This window comes from Polypterus senegalus, chromosome 11 (genome assembly GCF_016835505.1).
Source record: "Polypterus senegalus isolate Bchr_013 chromosome 11, ASM1683550v1, whole genome shotgun sequence".
In the NCBI taxonomy this organism is placed as follows: Eukaryota; Metazoa; Chordata; class Cladistia; order Polypteriformes; family Polypteridae; genus Polypterus; species Polypterus senegalus.
This window is the reverse complement of record NC_053164.1, coordinates 167641983-167659642: the sequence shown is the minus strand read 5'-3', so window position 1 is coordinate 167659642 and position 17660 is coordinate 167641983. Positions and strand designations below refer to the sequence as shown.

Sequence of the window (17660 nt, the reverse complement as noted above, 5' to 3'; positions counted from 1 at the left end):
ATATGACTAATAGCTACACTAGGGTTAGAATATTCCAATTAAATAAAAATAACTAAATATTCAAACATAGGTTAATGATTCTAAGCGCAATAAATGTATATTTCTACATGCTTATTATTACAGTAATAGGCACACAGCCTAGGATCAGGAAGAATATAAGTCAGTTAGTAAGACCAAGACAGAGTGAGAATAGTGAGTGTAGTAATACAGCAGGCAAGCAGGTCAAAGGCAGGCTCATGTTATTACAGTATTTTGGAGATGTCCAACAGACAGAGGCACGACACAGTTAATACCATGGCATTAATATCATGGCATTTAGTACACCTGTGGACACCTCTAAAAGGGTTCACACAATCTATTTTTTTCTCCTTGTTTTTAAATTTCAACTTACTGTTTTAGGCATTATGTTTCAAACTCTCCACATAAGATGAAGACTAATTATATGATGCAGCATGTTGGAACTTTAAAGCACATATTTTACCATTAGAATTACCAAAGCCTATGAAAAAACTTGTAAACAAGGCCCACCTTAAATCCCTTTGCACCTCTCTGTCAGCATCTTTTGTCTTGTAAATGTGTTGATAAGCCCAAACAGCCTGCTATACCATCAAAAACTCACCCCCTGCCTGAGATCTGACGCCATTAGTTTTTTTATCTAAAAATGGTAATAACTGTATATATGAGTGGTGTTTTGAGACAATGGAACTGGAAATTCTCTGATCTGGAGGGATAAAAGCTGACACACAAACGCTGGTGAATCTGCCTTCTTCGTATCTCACCGTCACTTTTTTTTTTTATTCAGTTAATTATTGAGTGTCCTTGCTCACGCTGAATTAGTATGCACCTTATGGTCCATGATGTCAAAGTGCACTGACCAAAAAAAACAGAGACAGGTATATATGATATTTGGAATAACTCATTTTATGACCTGTATAGTATATTTTGGAAAACATTGTGGCACAGATGCAACATTTTTTATATTATTCATATTCATTTGCATGGCTTCTTGCAGTTGTAATCAGTGAACGCATTTTACCCCCCCACCGGTCTTCCCCAAGCTCCACATTTTGATGCATGGTGGTGTTTCTTTTGTACTCCAGGACATGCAGAGGAAAGAATAGTACAGAACAGTCAGTTTCGAACTATATACAATCATCAAATTCAAATGTTAACCGTTCCCAAACACCCAATGTCCTTCCTACATGTACAACATGTGTACCTGTTGCAATTTAAACATTTCTGTATATGCTGTGGTTACTATTACACTGAAGGTGTGCCTGACACTCACTGAGTTTGCTTTCCTGGGGGAAGCAGCGGTCTTCGAACAGAAGCTTGTCAGTGTTGCATCCTCTTTTGCTTTTTCCATTGCCTTTTCTTATAAGCGACAACGAATTTCCTCTGCAAGGTGAGCAAAGAACACTCTTCTTTTCTCAGTTGACCCGTGCATGCCTTGTATAGTACATGTACATTGATTGCCACCAAGTCAAGCATGTTGTAGCACAAGCAACCGGCCACCTGCGTGCTCCTGCTTGTACTGAATAAGCTCATGTGTTCTGGTGAATGACGTCAACGCAGCACCGGGGAAAAAAGAAAGAGATAAATATATGTGGTATTTTGAAGAAATCATTTGATGACCTAAATAGTACCAATCAGAAAACATTGTCACACTAATGCAACATTATTTGAAAATGAAAAGCGTCAGATCAGCTGTAAATTAAATGGTACTTGTAAAAGTTAGCTTTTTTTCAGTTTTATTCTGTCAGTCATGTTCACGCTTTCCCTCCCCTCCACACTCCTGATCTGACCCTAACTAACACCGCCAGGATAAATTCACACCCAATCTGACGTTGTTCGTTTTTAAATAATATTGCATTAGTGCGATGATGTTTTCTGATTGGTACTATACAGGTCATACAATGATTTCTTCAAAATGTCACATATATTTTGTTTCTTTCTTTTTTTCCCTGGTGCTGCGTTGACATCATGCACCAGAAGGCATAAGCTTATTCAGTGCAAGCAGGAGCATGTGGGTGGGCGGTTGCTTTTGCTACAACAAGCATGACCTGGCGGCGATCAATGCACATGTACTGTACAAGGCATGCATTGGTCCACTGATAAAAGAAGAGTGTTCTTAGCTCACCTTGCAGAGGAACTTCGTCGTCGCTTCTTATGAGAAAAGGCGATAGATAAAGAAAAAGAGCATGTAACATCGACAATCTTCTGCTGTCAGTGAGTGTCAGGCGCCCCTTCAGTGTAATAGTAACCACAGCACAGAGAGAAGTGTGTACATTGCATCAGGTACATATGTCGTAAATGTAGAAAGGACGGCCCTTGGTTGTGTGTGAATTGTTAACATTTGAATCTGATGATTGCTTATAGCAGGGAACTGACCTCTCTGTACTATTCTTTCCTCTGCATGTCCTGGAGTACAAAAGAAACAGTACCCAAAAGTGGATACTGGCAAGATCGAGAAAAAAAAAAACACGGTCAACGATTGGAAGTGCAAGAGGGCATGCAAACGAATATGAATAATATGAATAATGTTGCACCAGTGCCACAATGTTTTCCAAAATGTACTATACAGGTCATAAAATGAGTTATTCCAAATATCATATGTCTCTGTTTTTTGTCAGTAAGGCTCTAACATCATTGACCATAAGGTGCATACTAATTCAGCGTGAGCAGGAACACTTAATAAAACTAAATAAAAAAAAATTCAAGTGACTGTGAGATACGAAGAAGGCAGATTCACTAGCGTTTGTGTGTGAGCTTTTATCCCTCCAGATCAGAGCATTTGCAGTTCCACTGTCTCAAAACACCACTCACATCTACAGTTATTCCCAGTTTCAGATAAAAAGTAACCGCGTCAGATCTGGGGCGGGGGAAGTGGGTGTTGTATCATGATTGTGACTGAGAGAATAAAAGTGAAAAAAAAAAAAAACCCCGCTAACTTTTATAAGTACTATAAATTTGCACTGGCTTTTACAGACACAAATCAAATGTATGTTTTTATTTATTAAAATAAAGAGCAGCTCACCACTCAAAACGGTAAATTTTCTGGGGGGCCGGATTCGAACTCACGACCTCCGGATTAGAAGTCAGAGGATCTTACCACTACATCATGAAAACTGTCATTTTGTACCTGCAGCTGTTGTGAAATTGTTTACTTGATATTTGGCCATCAGGCTTCACACATTATACAGTTCATATCTACATTTTTGTTATTTATTACTAAAACATGAAACACGTTTCTGTTTTAACGATGTGTTTACACAGAATGTTGTAAACACAAAACACAAATCAAATTATTTCCCCTTACAATTCTGGGTAGCTCACTCCCAGATAATCAATCAAGGCAGGAACTGGGAGAACTTCTTGCCCGGTCCGAGGTGGTGGGGTGGGGGGTTGCTTTAGCAGGCTGCTTGGGCTTATCGACACATTTAGAAGACAAAACAGGCTGACGGAGAGGTGCGAAGGGATTTAAGGTGGGCCGGATTTATGAGTTTTTTCATTGGCTCTGGTAATTCTAGTGTTAAGCTAAAGTTTTCATTTTTAATACAAAAATGCTAAAAATCACATTACTTTGTATTCAATTTATATTTATCACAGATATAAAAATTTTGACACAACAAGTCTGTGGTACTTGGGATTGAGAAGACTACTTCTGCCAAATAACTAATAACTGAACGACTGCAGGATTTATATCAGTGGTGTTTTTATTGGATAATAAAGCAAATAAAACACCCACACAGTACCTTAATGTAATAAAATAAAGGGAAAGAAGAGAAATGAATCTAATGAACCACAGACTTATTGTGAACTTCAGCAGGAAAACACACTTCCAAAATATGTTATGCATTTGCAACCGCATGTACTGCATAAAAGATCCTTCAAATGCCAAGCCTAACAAAAAGGTACCTTTTTCATTGAATTTACTTTTAAAGGTAATGTAGACTTCTAAATAACATGTTTAAGACAAGGCATTCAATAGTATTTTGATTTTTAAAAATGCCATACTAACAGCCATACATACCAAAATACATTTTACTGTTGCTTTAATACATGCATAGCTATGCAGGTAAATTGTTAAATTGACAAGGAGTAGCAGTTACATCCAAGAAATAAAACCCTTGTGTTACCATGGACCCATATGTCATATTACGGTAGCTCCAGAAGATATTCACTTGAAAAAAATGTGCTGCTTTTCTTTTTGCTTAATTGAACATGTCTTCCTTAATTCATGGAAAATGTCCAAAATGTGCTACTATATAATAGAAAATTATGAAAAAAGAATAACTGATCTTTTATAAATGAGCTAACATCCCCAGAGCTGTGGAAATTAAAGGTTTTGCTCCTCTGAGGTTAATTCAAGACTAGAGTTTGTATCTGGCATGTTGGTGTCTATTTGAGCTGTACAAGACTACCTTTTTAATTAAGCAGCAAAGAAATAGTAAAATAAAATCCAATCAATGAAAACAGGAAAGGAAGTACAACAAATCCTCACAGAGAAAATCCAGTATTTTCCAATTTACTGTATCATAGACTATCAAGTATGCTACTGGATGTCAAAACAGTTTTATTCAATTTAGTATTACTCCAAGTGTTGTTAAGGTGTTGGGAGTGATTTTAAATTCAGAAGTATCTAAAAGACATACACATATCTTTGCCCAAAAGAACTGAAGTGCAGGGTATTCCCAAAATATGTGACCGGGCAATTAGTCAATTGATGCCATCACTAATAGGCAGCATCTTTTCCTATGCACATTTAAAAAAAAAATTAAATGAGATGTGTCCACAAAAAGCAATTTTAATTTATTTATGGCACACTCAGCATATGCTGAATATATTATCATGTTTTAAATTCTGAATTTATGACTATACTTGTGACCTTTGCTAAAGAAAATCTAGATACATATCAACACTCGTGGAAGAAACTCAAACTATGTTTAAAGCATTATGGTGGTAGCAGTACGGTGTTTGACAGCTTTGTCAAAGATAATTTCTAAAAAGGACCAAAGACAGAGTGACCAGATATTCTGTATTTTCCGGAACAGTCTTGCATATCAGCGACAGTTTAAGATTAAATCAGGACATCTAAACAAACTGTCTTATATTTTAGACATACTAAATTTCCCAGCTCTGTATCCAGACACAGCATTACGGACACAAATATCTTGCTACCTAAACCCTGGTGCAGGAAACACAAGTAACAAAAGCTGTATTCAAAATAGGAAAGATCCAATTGCAATGTTTACAGCAAAACAACAATTGTGAGAGAACACTTCAAGGGAAAAAATACAATCCCCAGAAAGAGACTGTGTAGTCTAGTGCAACTAAAAAATAATAGAAATAATTAGAATTATGTTTTAATATTTTATATTTGTTAGTAACTCTGCAGATTAGTTTTATATAAAATTGTGAGTTTGTGGTGAGTGTTTTGCAGGGTCCTGTTATGTGCAAGCAGTGTCAATGCAAGTGAAAGATATAGGTGAACAGTCTAATACAGACATTAAAGCAGAGAATATAAAAATATGAAGAAAAAAGTATGAACTGGTGCCATGCTGGCTCTCTGAGCAGCTGTTTACCAAATGATTGTATACCCAAGCAAAATATGAGGCTATCACAAAGCCCAAGGTAAATTGAGAATTAATTTTATAAGGCTGCAAAAAAATCTAAATACTTGACCAAATTAAAAAGGACAACATAATAAAAAAGTTCTTGAAATAAACAAACCAAACCTTAATTTAATTGTTTTGCTGAAAGATCCAAACTCAAGTAAGCTAATGAGAGACAATTACAAAACCTGCTTTAATCAAGTTATTTCTACCAAAACCAAACTGTAGGTATTACAGGAAGGGTTTCACTAGTTATTTCTAACCCAGTAAGCCAAATGTATTCTGAAACTGTTTTAATAATATAATTGTAATGTGATATCTTGGTGTTTTACTTTTTAGGTTATCCAATACATGTACATGAATGATTTAGGGATTAGATTTCCATATACTAAGATATGATAACAATCATATTTCATAATCATTTTTCACAGAACAGCTCCTCAGATTTCTAGCACTCAATTGAACAAAAAGATTACTGGTCTTTATGATAAAGCCTTTGAAGAGATACATGCTTTCAACTGGTGGGAAATTATCACAATTGGCCTTTATTCAAATATGAACAAGAAACACAGATGCAACCTAACTAAATTTGGAGAGATATAGTGTTATTGTATTTTATATGATCCATTATCTATCCACTTTTACTTTAGAAAATTTGTATTGACAGATGGCAGAAACTGTTTTTAGAGAAAGTTGAAAACATTAAGGGCGGTGGTGGTAGATACTTTCTGAAGGCATTGTAAAAGACAACCTCTGTAAGCATCATTAATAGCACCATAAATTACAAAAACTTCTTTGTACCTTGAGCTGGGGCAGATAAGCTTGGAACAGAAATTGCAGCATCGCTTGTGTATGTAGAACAAAGGTTCTCACTAGATGGAGATGGTTTCAGATGCTGCTTGTGCCCTTCTTCTGGACCAGTGCCAGAAGGATGCAGAGTCTGCTGCTGTTCCAGTACTGAAGGTGCACTTTGTGCCAGTAACGGACCTATAGTAGATAGAAAGAGCACTGTGCTTAAATTGCAGCGAGTGTAGGATAGTAGCAGTCAATTTCCATTAGCATTACTTGAATGAAAAAGACTACAACTCTTATTAAACAATACCCAAGTAAGTAATACATTTTCAGTCCAGTATTCTTTTTATCATTTAAGATCTTAATAGACAGCAGGCATCCAGGATTCTATATTACATGAAATAAAAGCTGTAAATGAGGAACACAAAAAAGCTGTAGTATATCCAGCACTTAATAGTCAATCTTTAACGTTGATTTAGTGAGACCATTCATGATTTAAACAGTACAATCATGTTCAAGCTGAACCTAAAAGCAGGTTTACCAAGCGAGGATATCTACAGTAGCTGCTTCCATCCTTTTCTCTAAATAGTAACTCATATTCTCATATGGATGAGTCTACTTATTTGCCGCCTCCTTTGCCCTCTGTTCCTTACATGCAATGTACGTATAATTTTCTTGAAGATGGCAATTTAATTGATTCAATTTATTTACTACACATTTAAGGCAGACAATTATCTTTTTTTCTCTTCCAAAAAATTAATAGATGCAATTTCCATGGTAAATAAAATCAATATCACAGCAAACACGATCTACCAGGCACGAGAACTGATGACCCAGGTTTAAGGCACTGACATCTTACAAAACAGTATAGTATCAACCTTAGCCATAATTAATTTTAAGAAATAGATGGACAGAAGTTTGGAACAACAAAACAAGAAAAAAAAGGTATATTGTGTTGTGTCAATAATGGTTCTCTGAAAATTAACCCAAGGCGCTTGGTTCAGCCACCCTCCCAAAACCACATCTGTATTTGCCCTCTAAATTTTCCAGACTTATACAGCCAAACTCTAAGTGAAGTTGTAATTTTCTTTGAATTAAAGAAAATAATAAATAAAAAATAGAAAATAAAAATGCAGCTATTGTACTTTCTCTCTACTCAACTATCTGTAAATTTACTTTAACAATAAACTTGTGAATGGGATCATATATATATAGAATGAATGAATAACACACCACAATGTTACATGTGTACAAGGTTTTAAGTCTAACTTTATTGTGCTCGTTTGGCATTGCTCCTTTTTTAAAGAGGTTTACTCAAAATCAATTCACATCACTACTCCTTCTCTCTCTTAAAAGTCTTTAGCCATGGCAAGCAAGATTTATCATCCTGAAATGAATTGTCACCTATTTAATGTACATGTATTTATTAAATGTATTAATGTTCTAATATATTGTTAAACCTTTCTAATTTTAAGGTATAAACAGCTGTATAAAATTACTGATGCTTTAACTTGACCCATAGTGTATTCTGTTATTTCTTACATGAAAAAAATTCAACTATTCACTATTTTACACTATTCAAATCACTCTGAGCTTTTGTATAGCTAGAATGAGTTGTGTAGTTTGTTATTGTTTACTACTAAATTGTTCTTCGTGCTCCTCTGTCCCTTACATTTAGGTACTTCACTCCTAAAACTCAGTGAGAAGACTGCCACCATAAAACCTATGTATAATAACTACGTTTTATATACCAGGTTTTGGAAGAACAATTTAGGAAAAAAAAATAAAAAAAAAAAAGCTTCATATGCTTTACCATTTCTAAAGTTGATTTTTAAAGCTCTTGAAAAAATGAACTTCACTTTTAAACCTTGTTCGTTTAGAATACTGGTGTTATTAATATGTTGGCTGTTTATTGGGTACACAAGAATAAATTCTACATTCTAGTACATCATACATCACATGCTTTAGGCATGTGTCATTAAGCTGAAAAGCCACAGTTTCTAGCATCAGGTAGTGTTCAGCTTAATGTTGGAATGGGTATAACAAGTGACCCTCAGAATGGAATAATAGTTGGTGGTAGATACATCAATTTCAGCATTTACAAAACAGCTGTTTGTCATGAGCTTTTCAGGCACAACTGCTTCCAGTGGTTATAACGAATGCTGTGTAAAGCAAAAATACTACCTGTGATATACAACAGGGATTTGTTGATACTACTTATGGCAAAAAAAAAAACCAAAAAAACAGAAAAGGCTAGCTAATTAACCTCCTTAACGTTAAACCCCAGTATTAATCGGGACTGCGAAAACTGTGCTAAAAGTTAAACGTGTTAGCCCCGATTATTACCTGGGCAACTATAAAGCTGCATCTTGCAGAAGCGTTAGAACCGAGAATCACTCAAGCTGTAAAAGTGCTGTCAGTACTGCTGTTCTTTGGAGAAATTACGTCGGAGTGTAGGTTTTCACTAATTATGAAATATCTGCACTTTATCAACAATGAAAGCTTTGATGAAAATACCCATACTGCAACCAAACCGAAGAAAATTTGGAAGATATACCAGGCCATTGTAGCAACATTTCGGAGTGTTTACATTCTAGACCATGATATCAGCATCGATGAAAGTCTCATGGATTCTTTGCACTATTTTTTTCTGATGTACATACAGTACAGTGGGTACAGAAAGTATTCAGACCCCCTTCAATTTTTCACTATTTGTTATATTGCAGCCATTTGCTAAAATCATTTAAATTATTTTTTTCCTTCATTAATGTACACACAGCACCCCATATTGACAGACAAAAAAAATAATTTCTGAAATTGTTGCAGATTTAGTAAAAAAGAAAAACTGAAATATCACATGGTCCTAAGTATTCAGACCCTTTGCTCAGTATTTAGTAGAAGCACCCTTTTGAGCTAATACAGCCATGAGTCTTCTTGGGAAAGATGCAACAAGTTTTTCACACCTGGATTTGGGGATCCTCTGCCATTCCTCCTTGCAGATCCTCTCCAGTTCTGTCAGGTTGGATGGTAAACGTTGGTGGACAGCCATTTTTAGGTCTCTCCAGAGGTGCTCAATTGGGTTTAAGTCAGAGCTCTGGCTGGGCCATTCAAGAACAGTCACAGAGTTGTTGTGAAGCCACTCCTTCGTTATTTTAGCTGTGTGCTTAGGGTCATTGTCTTGTTGGAAGGTAAACCTTCGGCCCAGTCTGAGGTCCTTAGCACTCTGGAGAAGGTCTGTGCCTTGCCACAATTCTGTCTCAGAGCTCTTCGGCAGTTCCTTTGACCTCATGATTCTCATTTGCTCTGACATGCATTGTGAGCTGTAAGGTCTTATATAGACAGGTGTGTGGCTTTCCTAATCAAGTCCAATCAGTATAATCAAACACAGCTGGACTCAAATGAATGTGATCAAGGATGATCAGAAGAAATGGAAAGCATTTATTAAATAGAGTTAAATATATGAGTGTCACAGCAAAGGGTCTGAATACTTAGGACCATGTGATATTTCAGTTTTTCTTTTTTAATAAATCTGCAACAATTTCAAAAATTCTTTTTTTTGTCTGTCAATATGGGGTGCTGTGTGTACATTGAGGAAAAAAAATAATTTAAATGATTTTAGCAAATGGCCGCAATATAACAAAGAGTGAAAAATTTAAGGGGGTCTGAATACTTTTGAGTACCACTGTATATATTTGAGTTCACCTGTCGATTCACAGAGACCGTTGAAAGTATCATTTTCATGTAAATAAGAATGTAAAATGGCATGAAACGACACACATCTGAAGCCATTTATGAGGACGTTGTAATTCTATTAAAATGGTCTGAAAATGTATGCACTGAATTTCATTGTAGTCTTGCAAATTTGAATAAAAATTTGTGTTTTTCATCTGGTAAAGAGCACATGCCTTTTCCAGCCTACACTATGAACATTTATGTTGTACTCAGTATTGACAAGAGGTACAAATATCCAGGTAATTCCAAAGGGTTCGTAAACATTGTCTTGTAAATGGAAATAAATGTATTTTTGTCTGTCAGCAAGCTACCATCTACACTTTTACCCCCCTTTCATTATAACTCCATCCCAGACTGATCAGGAAAGAAGCAAATACTAAAAGCTCAAGCTGGCAGGTAACAGTTTTATTCTTTGCAAAAATAATAACTTGCAGTTATTTTAAACATATCACAATGCCACATAAGAGCATGAAGAAGCTGAATGTGACAAATATAAAAGCAAGTAAATTTTACATCTTATAGCTCAGTATTACATCTTGCTATCAACCTCAAAATACTGTATATATTGAAGACTTGTTACGCAGTAAAGGGTGATTGCATTTGGTTTTTAGTTTATTTTTACTTAACAAGATTACATTTCAGCACTATACATATACCTTGCTCAAATTTTTTAAGAATTAAATCTGCCAGGAGCATATCTAAAGGTAGTGATTTATTTTGTACAGTAAATTGGCCATTTGTCTTCTTTTTTTTTTTTTAAATACAGTTATGTCTGCTTTTTTTGGGAGATATTATCTACTAAGTACACAAATTTAATAATCTCATGTCATTTACTTTCGATTATGCAGGATTTCACAGCTTTTTACACTCTATATCAGTGGTTCTCTAGTTATGGGGGCCCAATGTGTGAAGGTTTTTGTTTCAACCAGTTTCACAATCTTTTTATCTTTAAGTTATTTCATTGTTTAATTAAATGTCCTGTTTATTTCCTCTGTTATTCTGCATTCACAAAAGTGCAAGTATTTTGTATTGTTGCCATATCTTTACACACATAATTTATTGAACTATATTCTTTGAACTGACTATTTCTATGGAGTTTGCTCTCTTAATGAAAATTGTAAAAGACATCAGGGCAGGGGAAAATAATAAAAGGGCATCTCTTTCAATGTTACTTATTATTAATCAGTGCAATTTCTGGGTTGATACCCCAAAAAACAACCTGATTAATTCATGTAGGAGAACAATTAAAAGAAACTAATTAGGATGAAAACCTGCAGCAATGGAGGGCCTCCAGGACTGAATTTGTTAATGGCTGGTCTATACTGTTTACCATGATCCAGAAAGTGGATTAAGCAATGAGGGATAATCTATCACTGGATTACACTGTGAGAAAGGATACAATAATAATAGGTCTGCTCTCTTTTTGACCAAGTCATCATTCAAATAATGAAAATGAGGCAAAGATAGTTGAGTTAGACTATTTGGAACAATAAGTGATCTTGCAAGGGACAACAGGAACAATTACAAGAATTCTTTTGCTTATAAAGAGGATCAATAATACCCAAATTCATTTTCACTCAGTGGCTATAATTTAAAAAATCTAAACAAGATCCTGGCCAAAAAACATAGGTTTCTAAAAATACAAATTCTGCCCTGCAAATTCAATAAACAAATACCTCATGCACAACAATATTATCATGTACAGCTTTATTCCAAGCAATTCTCAAAACAGGACAGGTTTGGTAAGCTTTTCTTCCTCTTCTTTGCATTGACCATTGCCAGTTTTTATTTATTCCTAGTGTAAGATATCATTTTTTTAATCGCCTCACTGAAATAGTAATATTTAAAGGTACTGTAGAATCGCCCTGAAAAGGCAAATAATGAAATATTGCCTGCCAAATGTACAATATTTATTATAATATTTGAGATACAACTGACCTGGCGCAAGAGGGCTTTTGCTGCTTTGTGAACTACTGCGGCCAGATTTGCCTCCCTTTCCTTTGGTGGGTCTCCGGCGCCGTCCTGAGAGAGGTGCAGCTGGAGGAATGATGACTGCTGGGGGCACCTTCCCCAATTTAGTGTAAAGGCACTCTATCTCTTGCTTCTGACGGACATGCAAAGCTTGAATTTCCTTCATGTGCCTAGAAATGAAATTTTATGAGTAAATATATTTTACACAAATAACATTAAATTAATTTACAGCTTCATATCTATTTTAGTTAAGGTGTTATGTTCAAACTGAAAAAAAAGGTTGTATGTGGTTCATTCGGAGGTGTACAGGTTTTGAACAAACAAAGGCAATTAGGAGAAGTCATGAGGATACAGGATGAAGTACTTAAATCTGCACTAGAAAATATCCTCCGCGATATATAGGCATTCGATACATTATATTACTACAATGACTGCAAATGTATAATTAAAACTGATATATACAGTAATCCTTTGCTATATCGCGGCTTCACTCCATCGCGGATTTTAAATGTAAGCATATCTAAATATATATCATGGATTTTTCGCCGGTTCGTGGATTTCTGCGGACAATGGGTCTTTTAATTTATGGTACATGCTTCCTCAGTTTGTTTGCCCAGTTGATTTCATACAAGGGACGCTATTGGCGGATGGCTTAGAAGCTACCCATTCAGAGCATGTATTACATATTAACTAAAACTCCTCAATGATAAAAGATATGCTTTCCGCGCGGTGCTCGATTGTTTACTTTTCTATGTCTCTCTCACTCTCTCTGCCTGACGGAGGGGGTGTGAGCAGAGGGGCTGTTTGCCTAGAGGATATGGATGCTCCTAAAAAAATGCCGCTTTATCGCAGTGCTTCGGCATACTTAAAAGCACAAAAGCACGTACTGAATTTTTTGATTGTTTTTTTTCTTAGCGAGCGCTCTCTCTCTCTCTGAAATTCTCTGCTCCTGACGTGCGCACTCCTTTGAAGAGAAGATATATTTGCATTCTTTTAATTGTGAGAAAGAACTGTCATCTCTGTCTTGTCATGGAGCACAGTTTAAACTTTTGACTAAAGGGTGTTATTTCATGTCTAGAGGGCTCTAATAATGTTAACAGTGTTGGGAGAATTTATAAGGGCTTAAAATATATAAAAATAACCATACAAACATATAGTTTCTACTTTGCGGATTTTCATCTATCGCGAGGGGTTCTGGAACGCAACCCCCCGCGATCGAGGAGGGATTACTGTATATATATTTATTCCCCTTCATATCATTGACTGAACTTTCTGAAAATCTTTTTCAGTGTTATTAATCAGAATTTTTACTATATTTGTTAAGTCAAGATAATTTTCATTAATTCTGATGAAAACATACTTTTCTCTAAGACGATGCAACTCCTTTTTAAAATCTTCATCCTCAAACTCGGAATCATTGTCGCTGCTCATGTACGGTGACTTCCAAGAGTTGCTAAAGTTGGGTAATGAAATCTTAGATCCCTGCAACTGGGGGGAAGCAGAGCCACCCAACAAAGTCTCACTTGGACTACCCCCTCCAGTTTTAGAAGGTCCATTGGCTAGCACATATTGTTCATGTTTTGACTCGGTGCTAACTATGTCAGACTGGTCTGTTAATTCTTTTGGAGTTCTAGCCTGATCAGCAGTGGTAGAATCTACTAGGTTCAGAGCAATTTTGTCTTCAGTTTTAGATACAGAAAAACGTCCCACTTGAGTGTCATTTCTTGTGGTCACTTGAAATCTCCCAATTGTAGTTGGCTGAACCATCTCTTGAGTTATAGAGGTCAATCCATCCACCGTATCAACACTATTTCTGCACGATGAAGGTTTCACCATTGTATTTTCAGGACTAGAAAGAGGAGATGTGGAGGAAGTGGACTCAGAAGAACTTGTAGGTTCTTTATAATCTTCACTATTCTCAACAGCAACTGTTACCTATTTGGGATAAGAAAAACATCCTTAAAGATGATCTATTCAATCACTATTAAATCTTAGGACCTTGTTATAATTTGAATGTTTTTAACCAGTAAAGTTGCAAATATATTGCATTGTCCAGAGTACCCATCATATCTTTTGACAAGACATTAGCATGACCACATAATTCACTAATTTATTTTGAAGCAGCCATGTAACTATATTTTCCAAGTAGAGTATCATTACCATATGAAAAAGAAGAGTAATACATAGAAAAGTTTAAGGCAGGAACATGATTATGTCAACGTTTTTCCTCACTTTTAATCTAACACTCCCATGTACCAACTGCATATTCCACTATGCAAATGACTTCTACACAACTCTGGAACAATGAAATAAATCATCAAGTATGTAATTACAATATGAATCAGAATTAGAAGATAATTTTAAGTGATGATTTTTATTCTGTACAAAACAATGCTCACATGAAAACGACCACACTGAATTCCTGATCCAGAATACCAGTCTCCATGCTGAGATGGTGGCTCTAAAAACAGAAACAAATGACAGACACAATATTGAAGTATTCCAGTGGCAAGATCAGTGAAGCACAAACATCACCAGTCTAATGAGATTTTTCATATTTCATCTAACTTATTTTCAAATACATCATTGAAAAGACACCATGTAAAATTATAATATTTTAGTTTCAGAAAACTCAAAAATGTTGTGATTGGTTTTTCGGGGAAATATATATATCTTACACATACAAAGTATGAATGAACAGCTTTGGAGATAAAATGCTCTGTTACCGCAAGAAGTTGTATTGACTGCAATTGCTGACAGTGAAAAGATGCATTCAGGTCCAGGAAAATGATGAAAACAGAAACAAAGTCAAACTACACTCATTCCTTGGTATCCACAAGGTATTGATTCTAGGACCCTGCAGATGCTCAAATCCTTATGTAAAATGGTGTAGTACTTGCATATAACCTACATATCCTCCTGTATACTGCAAATCATCCATAGATTAATTATAACAACACTACCAATGCTAACACTTCCATGAATTTCAGATTATTTCTGCTTTATTGTGCAAATACTTTATTCATTATTACTGACCTTGCATCCACCAGCAGGCAGCAAACTAGCTTTCATAAGGTCTACGATTTTTAGCTTCTCGTGCAGACATAGCACCCTTTTAGCTTTTAAGTCCCTGCACTTTGCCATTGCTGGGATGGTTTAGTGGGATCCTAATACTGACCTCATCACAGTCACTCATGACCTCTGGCAGAGAGCCAAGACAAAACAATCAAACTAGATTATAGAGGAAGTAAAAATTATAAAAATATTTATGTATGTGAAACAATTGTAGGATCATACTGAGCCTCGAGGGGCGAGTGGAGAGGGCCAGCACATCCATCTGACCCCATCTACCCTCGTACACCACTTAATTTGCGTGGATTCGGAGTAATGCTTGCCGCATGACAATTTTTTTCTGCATTTTTTTTACCCCTGAAACATGTTCAACCAGCATTTGGATGAATCCATGGATGTGGAACCTGCGAATACGAAGGGCCGACTATGCAGGTAAAAAGTCACAAACCAGGAGAAAAACAAGATATAGTATGTTGCAAAAAAATTGTAGGCAGTTCAGGCTGTTCAACAAAAATATTTGGCTTAGACAATTATTTTATGTCTTCTGGATTAGTTTATCAATAAAAAGGTGTGTATTTTAGAGTTCCACACATTCCTTATTCAAAAAAATAAAGCAGTATAATGAAATATTTGAATGTGCATAGAGAAACTAACAAAGTTAAATCAATGTGAGATCAAACATACTAAAAATATGAGGTTGCAGTAAGATGTGATGATTTAACCTGCAAAACTTGCACCATGGCAGAAGTGAGAATAGTGACAAGACACAAGGTGGTCATCCTGCATCTTCAAGGTCTTTTCCTAAGCAGTAATTTTGTGTCAGACAGGTATTTCCAGATGTGCTGTCCTAACTCTCCTACAGAACCACAAACAAACGGGTAAGGTCGAAAAAAGGAAACATAATTGTCAGCCATGGAAACCAAGTGCAGCAGACAAGACATAAATCAAGCTTATTTCCCTCCAAAATCAGATGTCCAGCACTGTTATTAGAATAGTACTAAAAAGCCATTCCTCCAGGAAGCAAATAGAACCCACGGACAGGAGTGACTCAAAAGTAGAAATTTTTGGCACTAATAGAAGGCAGCTTGTGTGCTAAAAGTCCAGGAAAAGCATAAATGGATGAATGTGTGCAGGTCACACTGAAGCACTGTGGAGGTTACTTGCAGAATTGAAGATGAATTTTTACAGATTGGTGATTGATCAAAATTCATGGCCCCAGCTCTGCTAAGAAATACAGACAGATTGTTGTCCATTATGCAATACTGTCTGATGTATCCCTTTATTCTACAGCATTACAACAACACACTAGCACACAACCAAAAACATAAAAAGTATCTTAATGATTCTGCAAGACCCCTGAAGAAACTTGATCTCAACATCATCAAGGCAGTCTGGGATTACATGCAGAGATGAAAGCAAGTAAGACAGCCAAAGTTCGAAGGGGAACTGTGGCAAGGTCAAACAAAATACCATTCAGGTACCTTCTGAAACTGCATGCAAACCTATGAAATGGCAAAAAGGTGGTCACGCGAAATACTGACTTCATTTATATTTTTCCAATCTACTAGACTTTCTAAGAAAAATACTGATTAATAAAAAAACTATTCATGGCACTGGACAGCACGGTGGCAGAGTGGAAACACTATTGCCTTGTAGTAAGAAGACTGGGGTTCATGACTTCCCTGCATTAGTTTACATGCTCTCCCTGTGTCTGCATGGGTTTCCTCCCACAGTCTAAAGTCATGCAGATTAGGGGCCAGAAATAAATGAAAGTACTAAAATTTGAAAGCTGCAAAAAATGTATAGTAAAGATCGCATTAGCGCAAACAAACAGAAATCATTACTCGGTGAAATAAAGGAACAGTGAAAAGAGATAGTAGATCATCTAATTTGTGTTGCCATCAGGGAAAAGTAGTGTTTCTTCGAAATGAAGAGGCGTATCCGCGACAATGAAAAGATTTGTTGTTTGGTGAAAGTGAAATCCACATATGCAAGCGGCACAGATGTGAAGTTGCTGGTGCATAGCACAGGCTGGGGGCAGCTTGGGAAGCGAAGCCCCCTAGTCCATACACATATATACAGGGCTGTGGAACTTAACATGTTGTTATCGCATTAAAACAGTAACGCCAACAATTATTTTATTGCGTGTTAACACAGTTTTTGTTATTATTATTTTGAAAGCCTCAGTCTTGCTAGCGATCGACATTAGAGATCAGTGATCTTCTTGTTACAGTGCTTTTCAATACGCTTTTGCTAGAAGGAAAGTTAGCTTTATTGATTTAACCTCGATTCTCTTCACGTACATGAGTAGTGAAGAGCAAACAGCTTCTAAAATGGCATGTGGAGAGATACCAAAGTGAATGTGCAAAGCAAAATAAAAGAATAAAACGGATGACTTTTTCATATCACTGAATTGGACTCTGATTTGTCGGCCTCCCATTTTGATGCAAGTGATCTGGAGATGTAGATCAAAAACGA

The 17660-nt window shown here is 36.0% G+C and overlaps 1 protein-coding gene across 6 annotated transcripts in view; it reads right to left on the bottom strand.

The window, feature by feature from the left end:
- Window positions 1–17660, bottom strand: part of LOC120539703 (serine/threonine-protein kinase WNK1-like) — a 332709-nt gene that overhangs the window by 29485 nt on the left and 285564 nt on the right. For all 6 annotated transcript variants that reach the window (XM_039770078.1, XM_039770079.1, XM_039770080.1 and 3 more), the window contains 4 exons: window positions 14510–14571; window positions 13471–14045; window positions 12078–12280; window positions 6417–6602 (listed from right to left, as the gene is read on the bottom strand). In XM_039770078.1, the coding sequence (XP_039626012.1) occupies window positions 6417–6602; window positions 12078–12280; window positions 13471–14045; window positions 14510–14571 (1026 nt within the window). The remainder of the gene's footprint in view (window positions 1–6416; window positions 6603–12077; window positions 12281–13470; window positions 14046–14509; window positions 14572–17660) is intronic.